Genomic DNA, 15209 nt, shown 5'->3' with positions numbered 1-15209 from the left:
GCCTCTGTGACCTGTCTAAACCTCATGCGATGGCGTCACTCCCACCTCCTTGTCAGCATGCCCCCCCCAACCAGCAGTCACAGCACCTCACAGACTCCCCGCTGATGTCAGCTTTCACTCCCTCTGAGTCTCCTGTACCCCAAGGCCCTTCGATCGTCCAGTGGGGCAGGCTCAGCAGACACCCTGGGCCACAGGCAATCCACACTCCTGCTAACCCTGGACCAGTGGGAGGAAGCCCATAGAAAAATGTCCCAGTCACCTGTCCTGCAGGTGTGCTGTTCTGGAAGGCCCTTGGCATGGTTTTCCTGACCCCACAGACCCCTGCCGCTTGACAGCTCACGCCCGCCCAGGCCTCACCCACTTCCGTCCCCCTTGTGCTCTGGGGTTCTCTTCCCAGTAAGTAACCTCATCTTGGCTCAGCGTTTGGGGAAGCCAGACTAAGGATGCTCCTCCCTCACCTGTTCCAACCTTCCCAAAATAACCGAAATAACCCACAGTCCTTGTCCCACTCGCTCACTCATTCATTCACCCATCACATTTACTTAGTGCCTGCTGTACCACAGGTACTCTTGTAGGTACTGGGGGTACATTTATGAAGAAAAGAGGCAAAATCCCCACCCTCACCTGGCTTACATTCTAGTGAGGAGAGGAAATGGGAAAGCAAACTGGACTGTGTGTTAGCTGTTGGTTATTCTGAAGAGAAAGATGAAGCTGGGAGGGCGATGGGTAGGGATGGTAGGTTAGGTCCTCTGGAAGCACAGGCCGGGGTAGAGTTTGGGGTCAAGGCCTGTGAAAGGAAGGGGGAGGAAGCGGGATGGGGCAGGGGGAGAACTTGAGCAGAGATGCAGGCCCAGCGAAGCCTTGGTGGGGAGTTCTGGAGCAAGTGCGGCAGTTGGAGTGTCCGGCCTAAGGCAGAGGCCACCAGGCCCCGAGGCCCCTGCTTTACTCAGCCACCGGATCCCCCGGGGCGTGTGACCTCAGGGAAGGCTCTAGGCAGCGAGGGGGACCCTGGGGGAACTGAGAGCTGGCAGTTGTCTGGTGATTGCTCTTCCTTTAGACCCTCTGGAAGGGGGACCTGGGTGGTGCGACTCTGTGCTCAGGGAAGGTCTCCCAAAGACTTGGAGGAGTTCAAGGGAGCAAGTCCTGCAGACAGGCAGAGGGAGAGTCTTGCAGACACGCAAAGCGTGGTTGCAACTGAGGCCTCGAGGAGCAGCAAGGAGCCCAAAGGGGCTGAGCGAGGGGGAGCAGGAGTGCGGTGGCAGGCCAGGTCTCTGAGGCCAGGGAGGACTTCAGCTTTTGCTCTGAGTGAGAGGGGGCTGTAGAGGGGGGAGGGCGGTGGCAACATTCCTGAGGGAGGCAGACTCCGGAACAGGAGAGCCCATGGGGAGTCCACTGCTGGGCTTCCAGAGAGGGGAGCTAAGGGCTGTCAGCCTGCAGGATCCTGGTCAAATGCTGCCATGCCAGTGTCTCAGGAACACCAAGGGCGGACTAACCGGGCAACATTCGCTGGTGCCTGCTGCCCTCTGTTGGATATACCGGAGATTACCCAAACCTACTTCTAGCTTTTCTTCTTTCACTGGGGTCCTGGGTTCTGTGGATTCGCCTTCCACTTGGGGCCACTATAAAACTCTTTAGTCACAGATGGTGGAGGTATCAGGCAGCTCTTGGAGGAAAGTTAATCAAGTAAGAGACAGGAAGGCAAAGGGAAACTTTGATGCAACAGTGTTTGGAGTGGGACCATGTGAGGTTTGAGAGCATCAATGCACACCAGCACCAGCAGCAGAGAAGTGGGGCTGAAGGGTGTATTGGGGCTGGGAGGATGGGTTAGAGACAGTGCTGTTCCCAGGAGGAGAACGAGGTGAAGACTCAGCAACTTGCCAGCCAGCTCTGAGTTCCAGGGCACAGTTCCTGCTGGGGAGGGAAGGAAATGGAACTGGGAAGGCCCAACTCCTGGAAAGAAAACAGAATGGAGCTGGCGGTCCGGTGGGGGCAGGGTGTGAGACCGGACAGAGCGGGACCACTGGGGCCGGAGCTGGGCACTCCTGCACCTCTGCTGCTGAAACTCCCCGGCACCTCCGCAGCGCAGTTACCCATGGATGCGGACGCTTCCGGAAGCAGAAACAGAATGGTTTCTTTCTTCTTCCTCCCTTCCAGTCTACTGCCAGTGTCTCCCTAGCAGAAAATAGCGGGGAGCCGGCGGGAGAGCAGTCCGGCAGGCGTACTTTGCAGGTTTGCAGCCCCAAGTCCCTGCTTCCTAACTGCCAGGTAAAATCGCCTTCTCCCTTTTGTTCTTCCGGTCCTTCCAACACCCTTTGACCCAATTTCCTGCATCAAATCTCTGCTTGATTTTTCTCTGTCTGCCCTGGTCTGTTTTAGAACGAGGGGAAAATTCAGGTATTTGGGGATCTGAGGTTTATACAAAGAGGAATTCTCTTTAAGGAAAGTAATACAACATTATAAATTAAAAATAGCTTTATTAGCTTCATGGCAAATTCATCTTTGCCTATGGCCCCCCAATTCCACTCCAGATACATACCCTGGAGAACCTCTTGCACATCTGTGCTGAAAGGCATGGCTGTGTATGCTGAGGGAGACATGCTCTGTGGTAGGACGAAACTAAAACTAGCCCATCACCATTGATAGGAAAATGGATACACAGTCAATGTTTTATATTTAAAAGATACCTATCCTCCTCGATCTAAAGATTCAATACAATACCAATTAAGTTATAGCCAGGGTAAATGAAATATGCTAGTTCCAAAATTGATCTGTATCCCTTAGGTCACACACAAAAATCAATCACAGATGGATTAAAGGCTTACAGGTGCCAAGGAAAATGTCGCAGCACTTGGAGAAAATCTAGACTATCCGCACGAACTTTGGGGTAAGGAAGGCTTTCTGAAAGAAGATTCGATGAGCTCAAAGAATAGAGGAAAGGTTTGTTAGATTTCGGTTCATCACAAGATAACCCACAGACTTCCTTTTTTGAATCATAGCCATTATTTTACATTTAAAAACTGACTTTAGAGAGAAGGGATCTGAGGCTGATTGGGCTGCAATGAAACTACATGTATGGTCTACTACACAGGAGGCGAACACAAGGCCCCTGCAGGACGAATCTGGCCCTCCACCTTGTTTTATCCTGCCCCGCACGTTGTTTCTACTCCAGCCCCGAGCTCCTTGCCCTTAGTTGAGAAGTAGTTACATTTATATAGCCCTAAAGTTACATTCCACCCTTTGAAGGCAAGCACCAGGCTGATGTGGCCCCTGCGAAAATGATTTGACATCTTAGGTCTACCAGATAAAAATCCCACGGGAAAAATAAAAACAGGAAAAGGATAAGAAGTATTGGGAAGAAAATAAATAGTAAGTAATAATAAGTAACAAAAGTAAAAGAAAAAACAAAAAAAGAAGTGTTGAGGAAGAGGTCTGTAATTTAAATAAGGTGCTCAGGGAGGGGTCAAGTGACCCCTGATCAAGTGACACCTAAACAAAGACCTGAAGGATGTGAGGGGTTTTTCAACATCAGCTAAGTATCTAGGAAATAGAGCTTTCCAGAAAGGGGGAACGGTTAGTGCAAGGAGGGGCACACAGGGCGTGCTTCAATCACAGTTTCTTAGTGAGTCTCCTTGACAACCTCTTTAACCCTGAATCCTGCTCCTACCCATCTAAACTTTTCAATATGTATCTCCACGCCAATCACGTTTGTTTTCTGCTTTGTGCAAAGGCGGGCATCTGGGCCCCTCTCGTTCACCGATGCAGCCCAAGCTTCTGTAACTGTGGGACACACAGCATAAGTTCCACGGACTGGTCGGCCGGAAGCTGGGGGGAGCGAGGCCTAGAGAAGGAAGAAGAGATACGAGTGCTTGAGACCTTGAGGGGTGCCACCGCGAGGGCTCAAATGCCGCAGACCCACAGCGCAGGAACCAAATTTTTTGCAGCCAAAGGGAGCGGCTCCGCCGAGCGCTTCCGAGAACAGCGGCCGGAAGCACGTCATCGCGTGTGCGCCGGCGCGGCCAGGTCGAGGCGTCATCGTGATTGGCTGCGGTGGCGCTCAAGAGCGAGGTTGCGCGCGCTCGAGCGCGCGCGCGTTCTTTTCCGGTGTACCTGAGAGCTGGGTGTTACACTCCGTACTCCCTCGTCTCTGCAGCAGTTTTAGTTCCTCGTGCAGAACGCTCGTCCCCGGTGCTCGGAATGTTCCCAGAACTCAATAACCTTCTCAATACCACCCCTGACAGAGTGGAGCAGGTAATTAGTCGCGCGGCCGGGTCCCAAGAGCGTGGCGGAGGAACACGTTGCGGAATGAAGTGCACGCGGGACTGTGGTAAAGACGTGACGTCCATAGGCATGACTGTGGCTGGGAGTTGTAGTCCCGGGAGGGGAGACCCGGGGTCTGGGCTGGACACTAGGACCTGCGGATGTTTCCAGATGTTTCAGATGTTTCTGGAGCTTCTCACGTCTTCTCGAAGGCCGTGTGTACCCTTGAAAGTTCCTAGGAACCATGCCCAAAGTGTGGGTGGGCTTCCATTCACAAATGTGTACCCGGGAGCCCTGTGCGTGCTCACTGTAGTGGGGGTTCCGGCCCCCAGAGAAGGTTGCCTGAGAGGAGAGGAGAGTTTGGTTTTCCACCCTTCACAGAGGATCATCTTCTTAAACGTCCTGAGTCTCCCCCCGGCCCCGGAGCACTCGGCAGGTCGCGGCGAACGCCAGTGCTCCTCTGGCTCTTCCTTCTCATGGTGTCTAACAGCGCTCTTCCAAGCTGCTGTCAGCCAACGTTGCGTCGTGCCAAGTTCATCTTTGGCACCACTCTATTTTCTCCACTCTTCTTGCCGCACTCGGGGGCACCTCGCAATTCTTCACATTTTAGCTCAGGGTTTACCTCCCCCAGGAACGTGCCTGGTTTATTTCATAACCTTTGTCTTCCTAATGAAATGATAAACTCCTCCAGGCAGCTAAGACATCACGTGTATAAAGCCCGTAGTGCCAGGGAAATTGTAGCTTTCAATTGATCCTAGTGGATTTTACAGTTGTCCAGCAGTTCTTACCTGCCAAAGCCTGCAGGTGGCGCTAGCTACCTTACCAATTACTACTGGCACCACCGAAATCCTCAACCCAGGGCCCTAGTGAGGGAATGGAGGATCACAGTGGGCACCAGGAAATGACATCAGGGGGAGTAACCCTCAAGGTCTGATAGTGTGATCTTTTATGTTTTATCAGTGAAAGCAATCACAACGGCACAGAATACCACTTGATTTTGACCTTCCCCGTTCACTGACAGGAAACTGGAGGTGGTTAGATCAGGGCAGCCAGGCATCGCAGAGACCATTTTTAGAGGTCTTCCCAGGGATCTCCATGATCAGAGTGACCAGAGCTCTGCCTGAAGGGCCATTTGGAGGAGAACTTTGGTCCCGGAGGTCTCTGTCAGCAACCACTTCTTCCCTCTTTCCCACCCTATAGGACCGAATCGACATCAGAGTTAGAATAGGGAGGAAGCTGGATCAGGTGTTTGCCCATAATGAGCAACTTAATACTGATCACTTTAGTTGTTGGGTTTTCCCTAATTTCGGCTGCTTTTTTTAGTAACCTTAGTGTATTTGTGTATATATGTATGTGTATGTGTGTGTACACCCGACTCACCTTTCTGTGTTCCTCTTGACTTTTAGGGGAAACTGACTCTACTCTGTGACGCTAAGACAGATGGCAGTTTCCTTGTGCACCACTTTCTCTCCTTCTACCTCAAAGGTATGGGACTTGTTAATGCTACAGAAAAAGAAACCTAAGCCAAAAAAAAAAAAAGAGCCTGTTTTAGGAATTGATGGGAATAGCATTAACTAGTCGGGGGTTGGGGGTTTATTAGGTAACTACCCAGTCCTGCTGAAGAGTGATGGGTGCTCCCGGTCCTACCTTCCCCTCCTCCACCCACCGAGCCGGTTCTGCCGCTCTGTGGTCCTTTTGTGGCCTTCCGTGTGCTTGCTCCTCAGTCCTTGTGTATCTTGAGATCTCTGGGCATTGGACCCATTGTCACTTTGCCCTGGCAGGAGGTGCTTCCTGAAGAACACAGGGAAGAAGACTGCTGGCCACTGTAATTTACCTGTGGGAATAGCTTAGAAGAAAACAGCTAAACAGAAGAGGAAAACAAAAAGACTCATTTATCGGTTGATTCTCCTTGAGGCCCTACTGAGCCAGGCCAGGACAGAGGGTGACCTTTGCACTGTTAGTCACAATAATTTACAACTTTGAAAGTTAGTTTCTTTTGTAGATGATGTTACTATCAGCATAGAAAGAGCAAGAGAATCTACAGATAAATTATTAGAATTAATTATGTTTAGTAAGGCAGCTAGAGCTTCTCTGTGTTTCCTTTATATCCTCTTGGATATAGGACCAGTTTTAAAAATTAAGTGTAGCCCTAGCTGTTGTGGCTCAGTGGATTGAGTGCCGGCTTTTGAACTGGGGGGTCTCCGGTTTGATGCCCAGTCAGGGCACATGCCTGGTTGTGGGCCAGATCCCCAGTAGGGGGCGTGTGAGAGGCAACCACACATTGATCTTTCTCTTCCTCTCTTTCTCCCTCTCTCTAAAAATAAATAAATAAAATCTTTAAAAAATTGTACTCCTGTATGCCATTACAAACAAAAAAACATAGAATTTTTTAAAGACTACAGTGTATTTACAACAGAGAACAATAAGGTGCCTAGTAGTACGTCTAACAGAAGTATATCCCAGTGAAAAAAGGTATTATTATTAAATAGGAAAAAATTGCTTCTTTGCCCTGACCCATGTGGCTCAGTTGGGCATCGTCCCACAAAGCGAAAGGTCACCTGTTCGATTCCCAGTCAGGGCACATGCCTGGGTTACAGGTCAGTCCCCAGTTGGGGGCATGTGAGAGGCAACCAATTGATGTAGCTCTCACACATTAATGTTCCTCTCCCTCTTCCTCCCTCCCTTCCCATCTCAGAATAAATAAAAATCTTAAAAACAAACAAAAAACCCCCAAAATTGCATCTTAGAATCTATTTGGGTATAGTAGGTGGTAAGACCTCTGGGCTGCATTGCTTTTGTTTCCAGAGGTGTGAAATATACGAGAGTGATGATAAATAGAGGTAGAATTCAGATCAATGTATTCTGTTTTCCAGCTAATTGTAAAGTCTGCTTTGTGGCGCTTGTCCAGTCCTTCAGTCACTACAACGTCGTGGGACAGAAGCTGGTGAGTCCTTCAGACCTCTGTGCGGAGGTCCTGAGTGAGTGGGTGTGTCACGCATGCACTGGTGTGCTCTCAGGCTGGGCTCCCTTACTGGGGTTGTAGAGAACTCAGCAAGGGAGGGACGAAGGAGATTGTGGGATCCTGAACCCTTTAACTGAGGGGTTGGGCAGCATCTCCTCGTGTTTTATTGATTTAGAGCTTATGGTACCAGCTTTGCTGTTAATTAATCAAACCCGTCTCTACTGATTCTGGACCAGTTAGGGTTTTCTCCTTCTCACTATGGCTTTAACCTTGGCACTGCTGGGCTGGAGACCATGGCTTGGGCTGCCCCAAGTAAGTGGCTTCCCCTGTCTCGCCCTCAGTCTAGGGCTTAGGATCCAGATGTGGGGACAGGTACTTTTGTCACCTTCACCTCATCTCATCAGATAAGGGCGGGCAGAATGTGATGGCCAAGAGGCCAGTGAAACTCCTGGTCTCATCGGGGTCATTGCCTGTGACCAGGCGGACTTGCTCAGGTTTTTGTTTTTGCTTTGATGGACCAGGTCAGTGAGGGAGAGAACTTGGTCGCCCATCAACAGTGACCTTTGAAACGCCAGTCCTGCTGTTGGGCCAAGTCACTGCCTCTTTTCTGATGCAGAGAAGCCAGTGGGAGGGTGAGAGAAGGGTGGACTCTTTCTCCTTCTTTGCAGACAAGGAGGAAGTTCCTGTGTTGGGGGTCAGCGTGAGCTCAGGGAGTGCAGTCATGTCAGGAACACAAGTTGCCTTCCAGGTCTGTGAAGCATGTCTGTCCGTGGCCTTAGCATCCGTGTTTCTGGATGAGAAAGCTCTGTGCTCTCATGTCCAGATTGGCTGCTTTTCTCCTGTACCTTGGAGTCATCCTCCATATGGCAGGGGTGGTGTGCACAGTACGGGGTGCGCAGAGTGCTAGAGCGAGCGTCCGCACTCTATACACTTCCGTGCACGCTCTATGAATTATGGGACCGACGTGAGTAGAATGCAGTGAGCAGGAGCAGAGGTGATGATCGGGAGTCCCTCTCTGCCAGGGGCCGCTGTTGGAGCAACCAGTGTTGCATCATGGAGGACGCTAGTGGGAAGGCGAGCAAGGGAGACCTGGTCTAGCAGCACAGGTAGAGCTGCGGCTGCACACTGCAATGGTGTCACCATCCCTGGGTGTTTGCTGAAATGCAGACTCTTGGGCTCAACCCCCAGATTTCTGGTTCTGGCGGTCAGGAGTGGGACTTGAGGATCTGCATTTTAATCAGGTGTCTCAAGAGATTTTTAATTGTGTGGTTCAAGAAGAACCATATTTAAGCAGCTCTGGTTAGAGCAAGGGTTGACAAACTACAGTTTGCACCCTCTGTGCTTTGTAAATAAAGTTTTATTGGAACACAGCCACACCCATTTATTTATAAATCGTCTATGGCTGCTTTCCCTCTACAATAGCAGAATCGAGTAGTTGTAACAGAGACTATCATTCTCCTACCCTCTTATTATTATTTACTTATTGTTTTTAAGTGTGTTTAATTTTATAAACACAAGCATTTAAGCTGTGGCTGGTAGCTCAGTTGGTCAGAGCGCCGTCCTGAAACACCAAGGCTGCAGGTTTGGTCCCCAGTCAGGACACACACAAGAATCCACCAATGAGTGCATAGATAGGTGGAACAACCTGTTTCTCTCTCTCTCTCTCAAGAAAAAAATACATGCATTTAAAAAGGAAATTCTATTACTATTGTAAGTTAAAAACCTGTGCTAGGTAATCACAAAATAAATATATAAAGAAAAGATGTGAGTTTTTATAAAAAATGACCATCAAATGTAAACGCTCATCTGAAAACAGAATGGGGGTTGTGGGTTGGGGAGGCCCCGGGGGAGAAGACACAGCCCGCAGGGGGCGTGGCCAGCGGCACACTCACAGGGTTTGGAAGGTGTTCTGCGCCCTCTGAGCTGGAGTGCAGCCTCTGATGGGCTCCCCTGCAAGGGGCAGTAACTCGCTTTCCTCTCCGCTGTGTCTAGGGTGTCAGCCTGACCACGGCACGGGAGTGCGGGCAGCTCGTGTTCCTTGAGGGTCTCAAGTCATCGGTGGACGTTTTCTTCCGGGCTGAGGAGGAGCCACACCCCCTGTGCTTCCTCAGGTCAGTCAGCCTGCAGCCCGGCCCGGAAGTGCTCACCGGGCAGGTGGGTCAGCAAGGGTTGCTGTGTGGGAGGGAGGGCAGGGCTGGCCTCAGGGTCAGACCCATCTCTGGGGTTGCGGCATTCCTGGACAGCCCTTGGCTCTGACCGTGGGCCAGAGGTGGACGGCTGTCCCAAAGCTGTAGGGAGCATCGTTTGCTGAGAATATGGTGGAACGGTATGCTTTGCTGGTTTCCCAATCCTGGCTCAGAGCCCTAGCACATTCCGTTGTTCTGTTCTTAGCGTGATACAGGGGTCGCCAAGCTACAGGCCAAGGGCCAGGTACCTGGTTTTGTAAGTAGTCTTATGGGAATGGCCACATTCATTTGTTCGCATTTCGTCCCTGGCTGTTTTGCACTGTGACAGCAGAGTTGAGCTGTTGAGATAGAGAACATAGGATCCACTAGCCTGAGACTCACTGTCGGCCCTTTAACAAAACGTGTTGGCTGCCTGTTCGGTTTTCTGAGGTCAGGTTTTCTACTTCTCATCCTTTTTGAGCATCAGCCACAAACGTGGCTGTCTGCAAACTCCCCACCTGGCTGCTGCTCTTCCTCTACCCGGACGGGTGCATGCAGGAGCCCTCCCCCATGCCCTCTGCCAGACGCAGCTCTTTGTGGTGTCCGGGCAGTGGTGAGGAGCTGGAAGGCCGTGCACCCTGACCCTCTGCCCGCAGCTCTTTTCATCTCTGCACCTGCTGTCTTTGTCTGAGTGACACCTGACCCCCGGTTCTGGGTGGTTGCCATCCTTGCTGGTAGGGGGGCTCAGCCCTGGACTGTGGGCCAGTGGGGCAGGTGCCTTTTGAGCCTCTGTCCATTTCTGGGAAACAACTACCAAGGGCGGTCACTGGGGGGATGGAGGCCCGTGGACCGGCTTGTTCGGAAATAAGCCACATCGGTCACGCACACCAGCAGCCCTCAGACAGGTGCCCCTCACCCCCAGACACCTGGGTTGATGTTTAGCTTTTTATGCCCACCGATGACCTCCTGGGAAAGCTTTTCCAACCTGCCTCCAAATCAATCTTCCAGGTACCTTACACTCTTCGACTGAGAGGCTGTCTCTTACAGGCCTGGGAAGCTGTTTATTTTTTGTGTCCCCAGTGTGTAGGACAGTGCGTGGTACCCACTAGGGCACAGAGTATTTGAATTGCAGTGTAACTTACGTGCGTGCACGTGCCTTTTCTGGCCAACCAGTCGTGCACTCCTTGGTGCCAGGGACTGCGATGCAGCTCTTTGCCTTCCCCGAGCCCTTCCCTGTGACGCTGCGCCGTCCAAGAGAAACAGCTGTAGAGAGAGTGAACTGTCTGGTGCCTTTCACCCTGTGTCCCAGGGAGGCCAACGCTGGAAACCTGCAGCCGCTGTACGAGTTTGTGCGGGAGGCCCTGAAGCCTGTGGACCGTGGGGAGGCTGCCTGGAGGTGCCCAGTGCTGCTGGTGGATGACCTCAGTGTGCTGCTGGGCCTGGGCGTGGGGGCGGTGGCTGTGCTGGACTTCATCCACTACTGCCGGGCGACTGTGTGCTGCGCGTTGCAGGTACTGATGCGCCGGCGCCCTGGGCCCCCCGCCTGGGACCGCTGTGGCCCCGGCAGGCCCAGGCCTCACTGGCGTGCCGTGGTCTCTGCGTTTGCTTGCGTGGGGTTTGCACTCTACTCTGACGGGCCCTGAAATCTTTTGGTCTACCCACCCTGCTCCACGCTACTTGCCATTGCTAAAAAATAACACCCTCAGAATGAAAGGGACGGTGGGCACCATCTTTAACGGGCTGGTCACATGTGGTACCGCACGGTCCCAGCTCTGCCACGTGGCCTGTGTTTTCTGGGGCAAGTCATTGTCCATCTGAGTGTGTTTAAAAGATCAGTTGAGGAATGAGATGTAATATCAGTATAGGTTACAACCTTATTGTCAGGAAGAAATAGAGATTGGCCACAGTAGAGATTTTAGCTGTAACAGTAGGCCAGCCTAAACAGAAATGGCTGTGGCGTCTGCCTCCCAGAAATCCGACCACGAGAGGTAAGTGGGATGAAGCTGGTGATGCCTACAGCATCTGGCTGCCGCGGCCACTCCTCAGCAATAGGGTAGCAGGTAGGGGCTGCAGACTTTGGCGAGTGTGGTCCGGCTGAGGGTACGGAGCAGGGGACGGGCGTTGGGTTAGCTGGGCGCGCTCACCTAGCAGTGCGTGCTGAGCTCCTGTGTGTGAGGTGCCCCTGGACTCTGTCTCGGGAGCTTCTGAGGCAGTCCCGGCTGTGGTGACAGGGCCAGAACCAGGGTACTGTGGCGATCACAGAGGGACCTGGAGGACAAGTTCAACACTGGGGCAGGGGCGTGAAAGGGCCACCTGAGCTCAGCTTGCTCTGTGGCCTGTAACCATCCTCTTTTTGTGAGAACATTTCTTTTAGTTGAAACGGTAAAGCTTGGAGTAGTTTTAAGAAGAAGAGAAGTAAACAGTGGAAAGAGTGCTCTAGCGCGGAGGCATTGCATCCCTCCCCCAGCAGAACCCTTCTCCAGAGTGTGCGGCTGTGACCATGCCCGTGTGTGTGGTGGGTCCCTGTGGTTGGCTGCACAGGACGGGTGACCCGCCATCGGCTGTGTGGCAGCACGGTTTTCATTTCCTGACGCACAGTCTGTCGTGGTGGCCGTTACCCCATAACAGACCACAGAGGCCCCCACGTTCTACTTAACAACTGGATGGGAGCCTCGTGAAAGGACTTATTCATGGCAGTCCCTTTGGGTGGGGCGAGCCAGCACCTGCAGGGTGGCGCACTTCTCAGTAACGTTAAGGGGGACCACAAGCCGAGCTTGGCTTTAGAGGGCTTGAGCTGGAAGTCCAGGTCAGAGGTGCTGGTGTTTGGATGTCCAGTGGTGATGGAGCCCAGGCAGGGGTCTCCCCACAAAGGGGAGGGTGCAGCGGTGATGGGGAGGCTGATCTGGGAGAGGGCGTGCAGGGCATGGAGGCGCAGAGTGCTCGGTGCCCCCGATCCTGTGTCCCAGTCAGGAGCTGATCTCCATCCTGTGTCTCTGCCGCAGGGAAACGTAGTGGCCCTTGTGCACGACAGCGGAGATGCCGAGGACGAAGAGAATGACATCCTGTTGAATGGCCTTAGTCACCAGAGCCACCTGATCCTGCGGGCCGAAGGCCTGGCCACTGGCTTTTGCAGGGATGTGCATGGGCAGGTGCGCAGCGGTGGGGCCAGGATCCTGCTGGGCGACAGGCCGCTCGTGTCGGTACCGCTCACGTGCGGGTGTCCTGGGGTAGTGTCGGGCCAGGGCTGGTCTGCTTGGGGAGTCCCTTCTGCTGGAAGAGAAAGCTCAGAAGTTGTGGGAACGTAAGTCAGAGGCTGCTTAGCCCCGGGCACCAGTGTGGGTTTTCCACCGTGGGCCCATGTGTGGCCAAGGCAGAGACAGCTGTCTGGAGTGGAATGCAGGGGCCCCACTGTTAAACAGCAGAATTCCCTGGCAGGACGGCAGCATGCCTTGTATCCTCAGGTCAACCGTGTTCCTTTTAAAGTCAAGACTTAGGGTTGCCACCGCCCCACCAGTGCCCTCCACAGTGTTGGGAGTGCGTGTGCAGGTGGGGGTGCGGCCTGCCCTGGCGGGGAGGTCAGGTTTCCCCCCTGCCGAGGGCTGCTGTGGTTCTCTGCCTTCCAAAATTTCTCTTTTGAAATCACCCCAAAGCCCCCCCACAGCTTCCAGGTGAACTTCATGTGAACCGCTCCCGACCCATTAAGGGTGGATGGGATTGAGCCCAGAGTCATTCAGGGGCCAGTGTGGAAAGAAAGCAACACAGAAGTGCTGTGGGGTGCCCGAGGCACAGCGAGGAGAAGGTGCTGCTGGGCAGCTTGTGGCCTGGCTCTGAGCCCACTTGGTTCCCCAGAGCATTCTAGTCAGCCGAGATGACCCCCAAATGCCCAGCCTTCCTGAGCTCTGCACTGAATGCACAAATTCTAAGGTGCTGATTTTCAAAATCAGTGCAGCCACCAAGTACCGAGCCACGGACGCAGTGACAGGACCAAAGGAGGACATGTGAAATACTCCGATGGTTTTCCTCTGGCGACTCCTCCTCCTGCTCCGTGATGAAATGGTATCACCACTTCACTGTTTCACTACAGTAACGTCACTGTTGTAACCAAGGGGAACCCTTATTGGAGTTAGCTGGTAATGGCTTTGATTTGGAAGCCTGTCCCATCACTGCCTGACACGTGCGACAGTGATCTTAGGGAGGCCCCAGGTGAAGGTCACAGAGGAGCCGGGGAGCACTCACAGTGGAGCAGGCACCAGGGCCGGTGGGCACCCCCCTTTCACTCTTCTCCCTGTCGCTGCAGCTGAGGGTCCTGTGGCGGAGACCGTCGCAGCCCACCACCCAGCGGGACCGGAGCCTCACTTTCCAGTACAAGATCCAGGACAAGAACGTGTCCTTTTTCGCCAAAGGAATGTCTCCTGCCGTTCTGTGAGCTGACTGGGGGGCAGGCTGCGTCGGACGTGGAGGATGAAGCAGCCGAGCAGGAAGGTGTCTTTACGCCTTCATAGCTACGTATCGGGCTGGCCTGTGGCGTGTGCCTTATTCAGAAAACACAGGAGGAACTGCAGTCCCACCTCTGCAGAGAGAGGTGTGGGACCGGGCAAGGGGCCCTCCCTGGTAATGTGCCCGAGCCCATCTGCCCATTGCTGGTAGTTGTGCCTCAGAGCCAGGGCGGATACGAATGGCCAGCCAGGGGCAGTCCTGGGTGGCAGGCATCATAGGGATCAGGTAGGGTAACCGTGGCCTACGTAAAGTGAGTTCCCACTTAGGCTTCCCGTGGATTATCTCTTTTAACTTTCACCTTTGTCTTGGGGAGGTATTTCCCCCTCGGTCCAGTGGGGACAGAGGCTTAGACAGGTGTGGACACTCGAGGCTGTAGAGCAGGCTGCAGGTCAGCGGCCTGGCTCTGAAGTCCACACCGGCTGGCTGACCCTCACAGAAACGGGAGGCAGGCCCCCCACCCAGTTCTCAGCTGCGGCTCCTCCTGGTTCCGTGGGGCCTGGCCACCAAGGGCCTGGCACCCTGGCGGGGGTCACCTGAGGCCCCACGTAGTACCCGGGTTTGCTGGCCTTGGTGAGGGTGTAAGCAGTGGTCTTGCCACCAGGCAGGATGACCCCTTGGTGAGGAGCTGGGGCCCCCCTCACCTGTGAAGACCACAGGAGGCGCGCTCCTGCCCGCTCATCTGGGAGGTACCAGCTTGCCACACTCAGCTCCTCAGCCAGGGTCACCTCGGAGTCGGCACCAGGGGTGTTCCCTTACTAGCAGGGGTGTCTAGCCTTCTGGCCTCTCTGCGCCACACTGGAAGAAGCATTGTCTTGGGCCACACATTAAGAATACTGCAACATGTAATCACAAAAAAATCTGAAGTTTTCAGTAAGTTTGCAGTTTTGTGTTGGGCTGCATTCACAGCCACCCTGGGCGGCATGCGGCCCGCAGGCCGCAGGTTGGACACCCCTGCCTTAAAGTGTATGTAAATTACATCACAGTGGGTTTGATTTTTAAAATAAATAAAATGAAAAAGCTGAAACGCTGCTTTGCAGTGACTAGGGGAGTTTCAGTTGTCTTTTAACTTTAACGTTTTGCATTCTTAGTCTTTGTTGGAGGGTTGGTCTATCACCCCTCCCCTCCATTCATGCTACTGCGTCGGTTTTCCCACTGAAACAGCAGCTGCTTTTCTCCTCCAAATACTGCAGCCCTGATAGAGCATCTGAAAGTTACGAGTGTAAGTATCTTAAGAGCAAATACTTATCTAGGAATCTAATGATTCTTTTATTATTACTCCAGCATTTATAGAAGCTTCATGTACGCTACCGTTCTGAACGGACAGGCAC

At 53.1% G+C, this 15209-nt stretch overlaps 1 protein-coding gene across 1 annotated transcript; it reads left to right on the top strand.

Annotated features, from left to right (window-relative positions):
* The first annotated feature begins 4023 nt into the window (after positions 1-4023).
* On the top strand, positions 4024-14905 carry ELP6 (elongator acetyltransferase complex subunit 6). The gene is made up of 7 exons (XM_045200084.3): positions 4024-4248; positions 5664-5742; positions 7131-7201; positions 9212-9330; positions 10694-10895; positions 12387-12533; positions 13682-14905. The coding sequence occupies exons 1-7, from the start codon at positions 4195-4197 to the stop codon at positions 13808-13810; spliced, it is 801 nt and encodes a 266-aa protein (XP_045056019.2). The 5' UTR covers positions 4024-4194; the 3' UTR covers positions 13811-14905.
* Positions 14906-15209: the final 304 nt, after the last annotated feature.

The sequence above is a fragment of the Desmodus rotundus genome, chromosome 8, assembly GCF_022682495.2.
Source record: "Desmodus rotundus isolate HL8 chromosome 8, HLdesRot8A.1, whole genome shotgun sequence".
In the NCBI taxonomy this organism is placed as follows: domain Eukaryota; kingdom Metazoa; phylum Chordata; class Mammalia; order Chiroptera; family Phyllostomidae; genus Desmodus; species Desmodus rotundus.
The sequence above is the reverse complement of the archived record's forward strand: the minus strand, read 5'-3'. Positions and strand labels throughout refer to the sequence as shown.

What these genes read in the sequence shown, in the direction of transcription:
- ELP6 (XM_045200084.3), top strand. Translation starts at nt 4,195, where the DNA reads ATGTTCCCAGAACTCAATAACCTTCTCAATACCACCCCTGACAGAGTG. An exon ending in CTGTGTGCTGCGCGTTGCAG is followed by an intron (nt 10,896 to 12,386) that starts GTACTGATGCGC and finishes TCTCTGCCGCAG; the next exon opens with GGAAACGTAGTGGCCCTTGT. An exon ending in GCAGGGATGTGCATGGGCAG is followed by an intron (nt 12,534 to 13,681) that starts GTGCGCAGCGGT and finishes CTGTCGCTGCAG; the next exon opens with CTGAGGGTCCTGTGGCGGAG.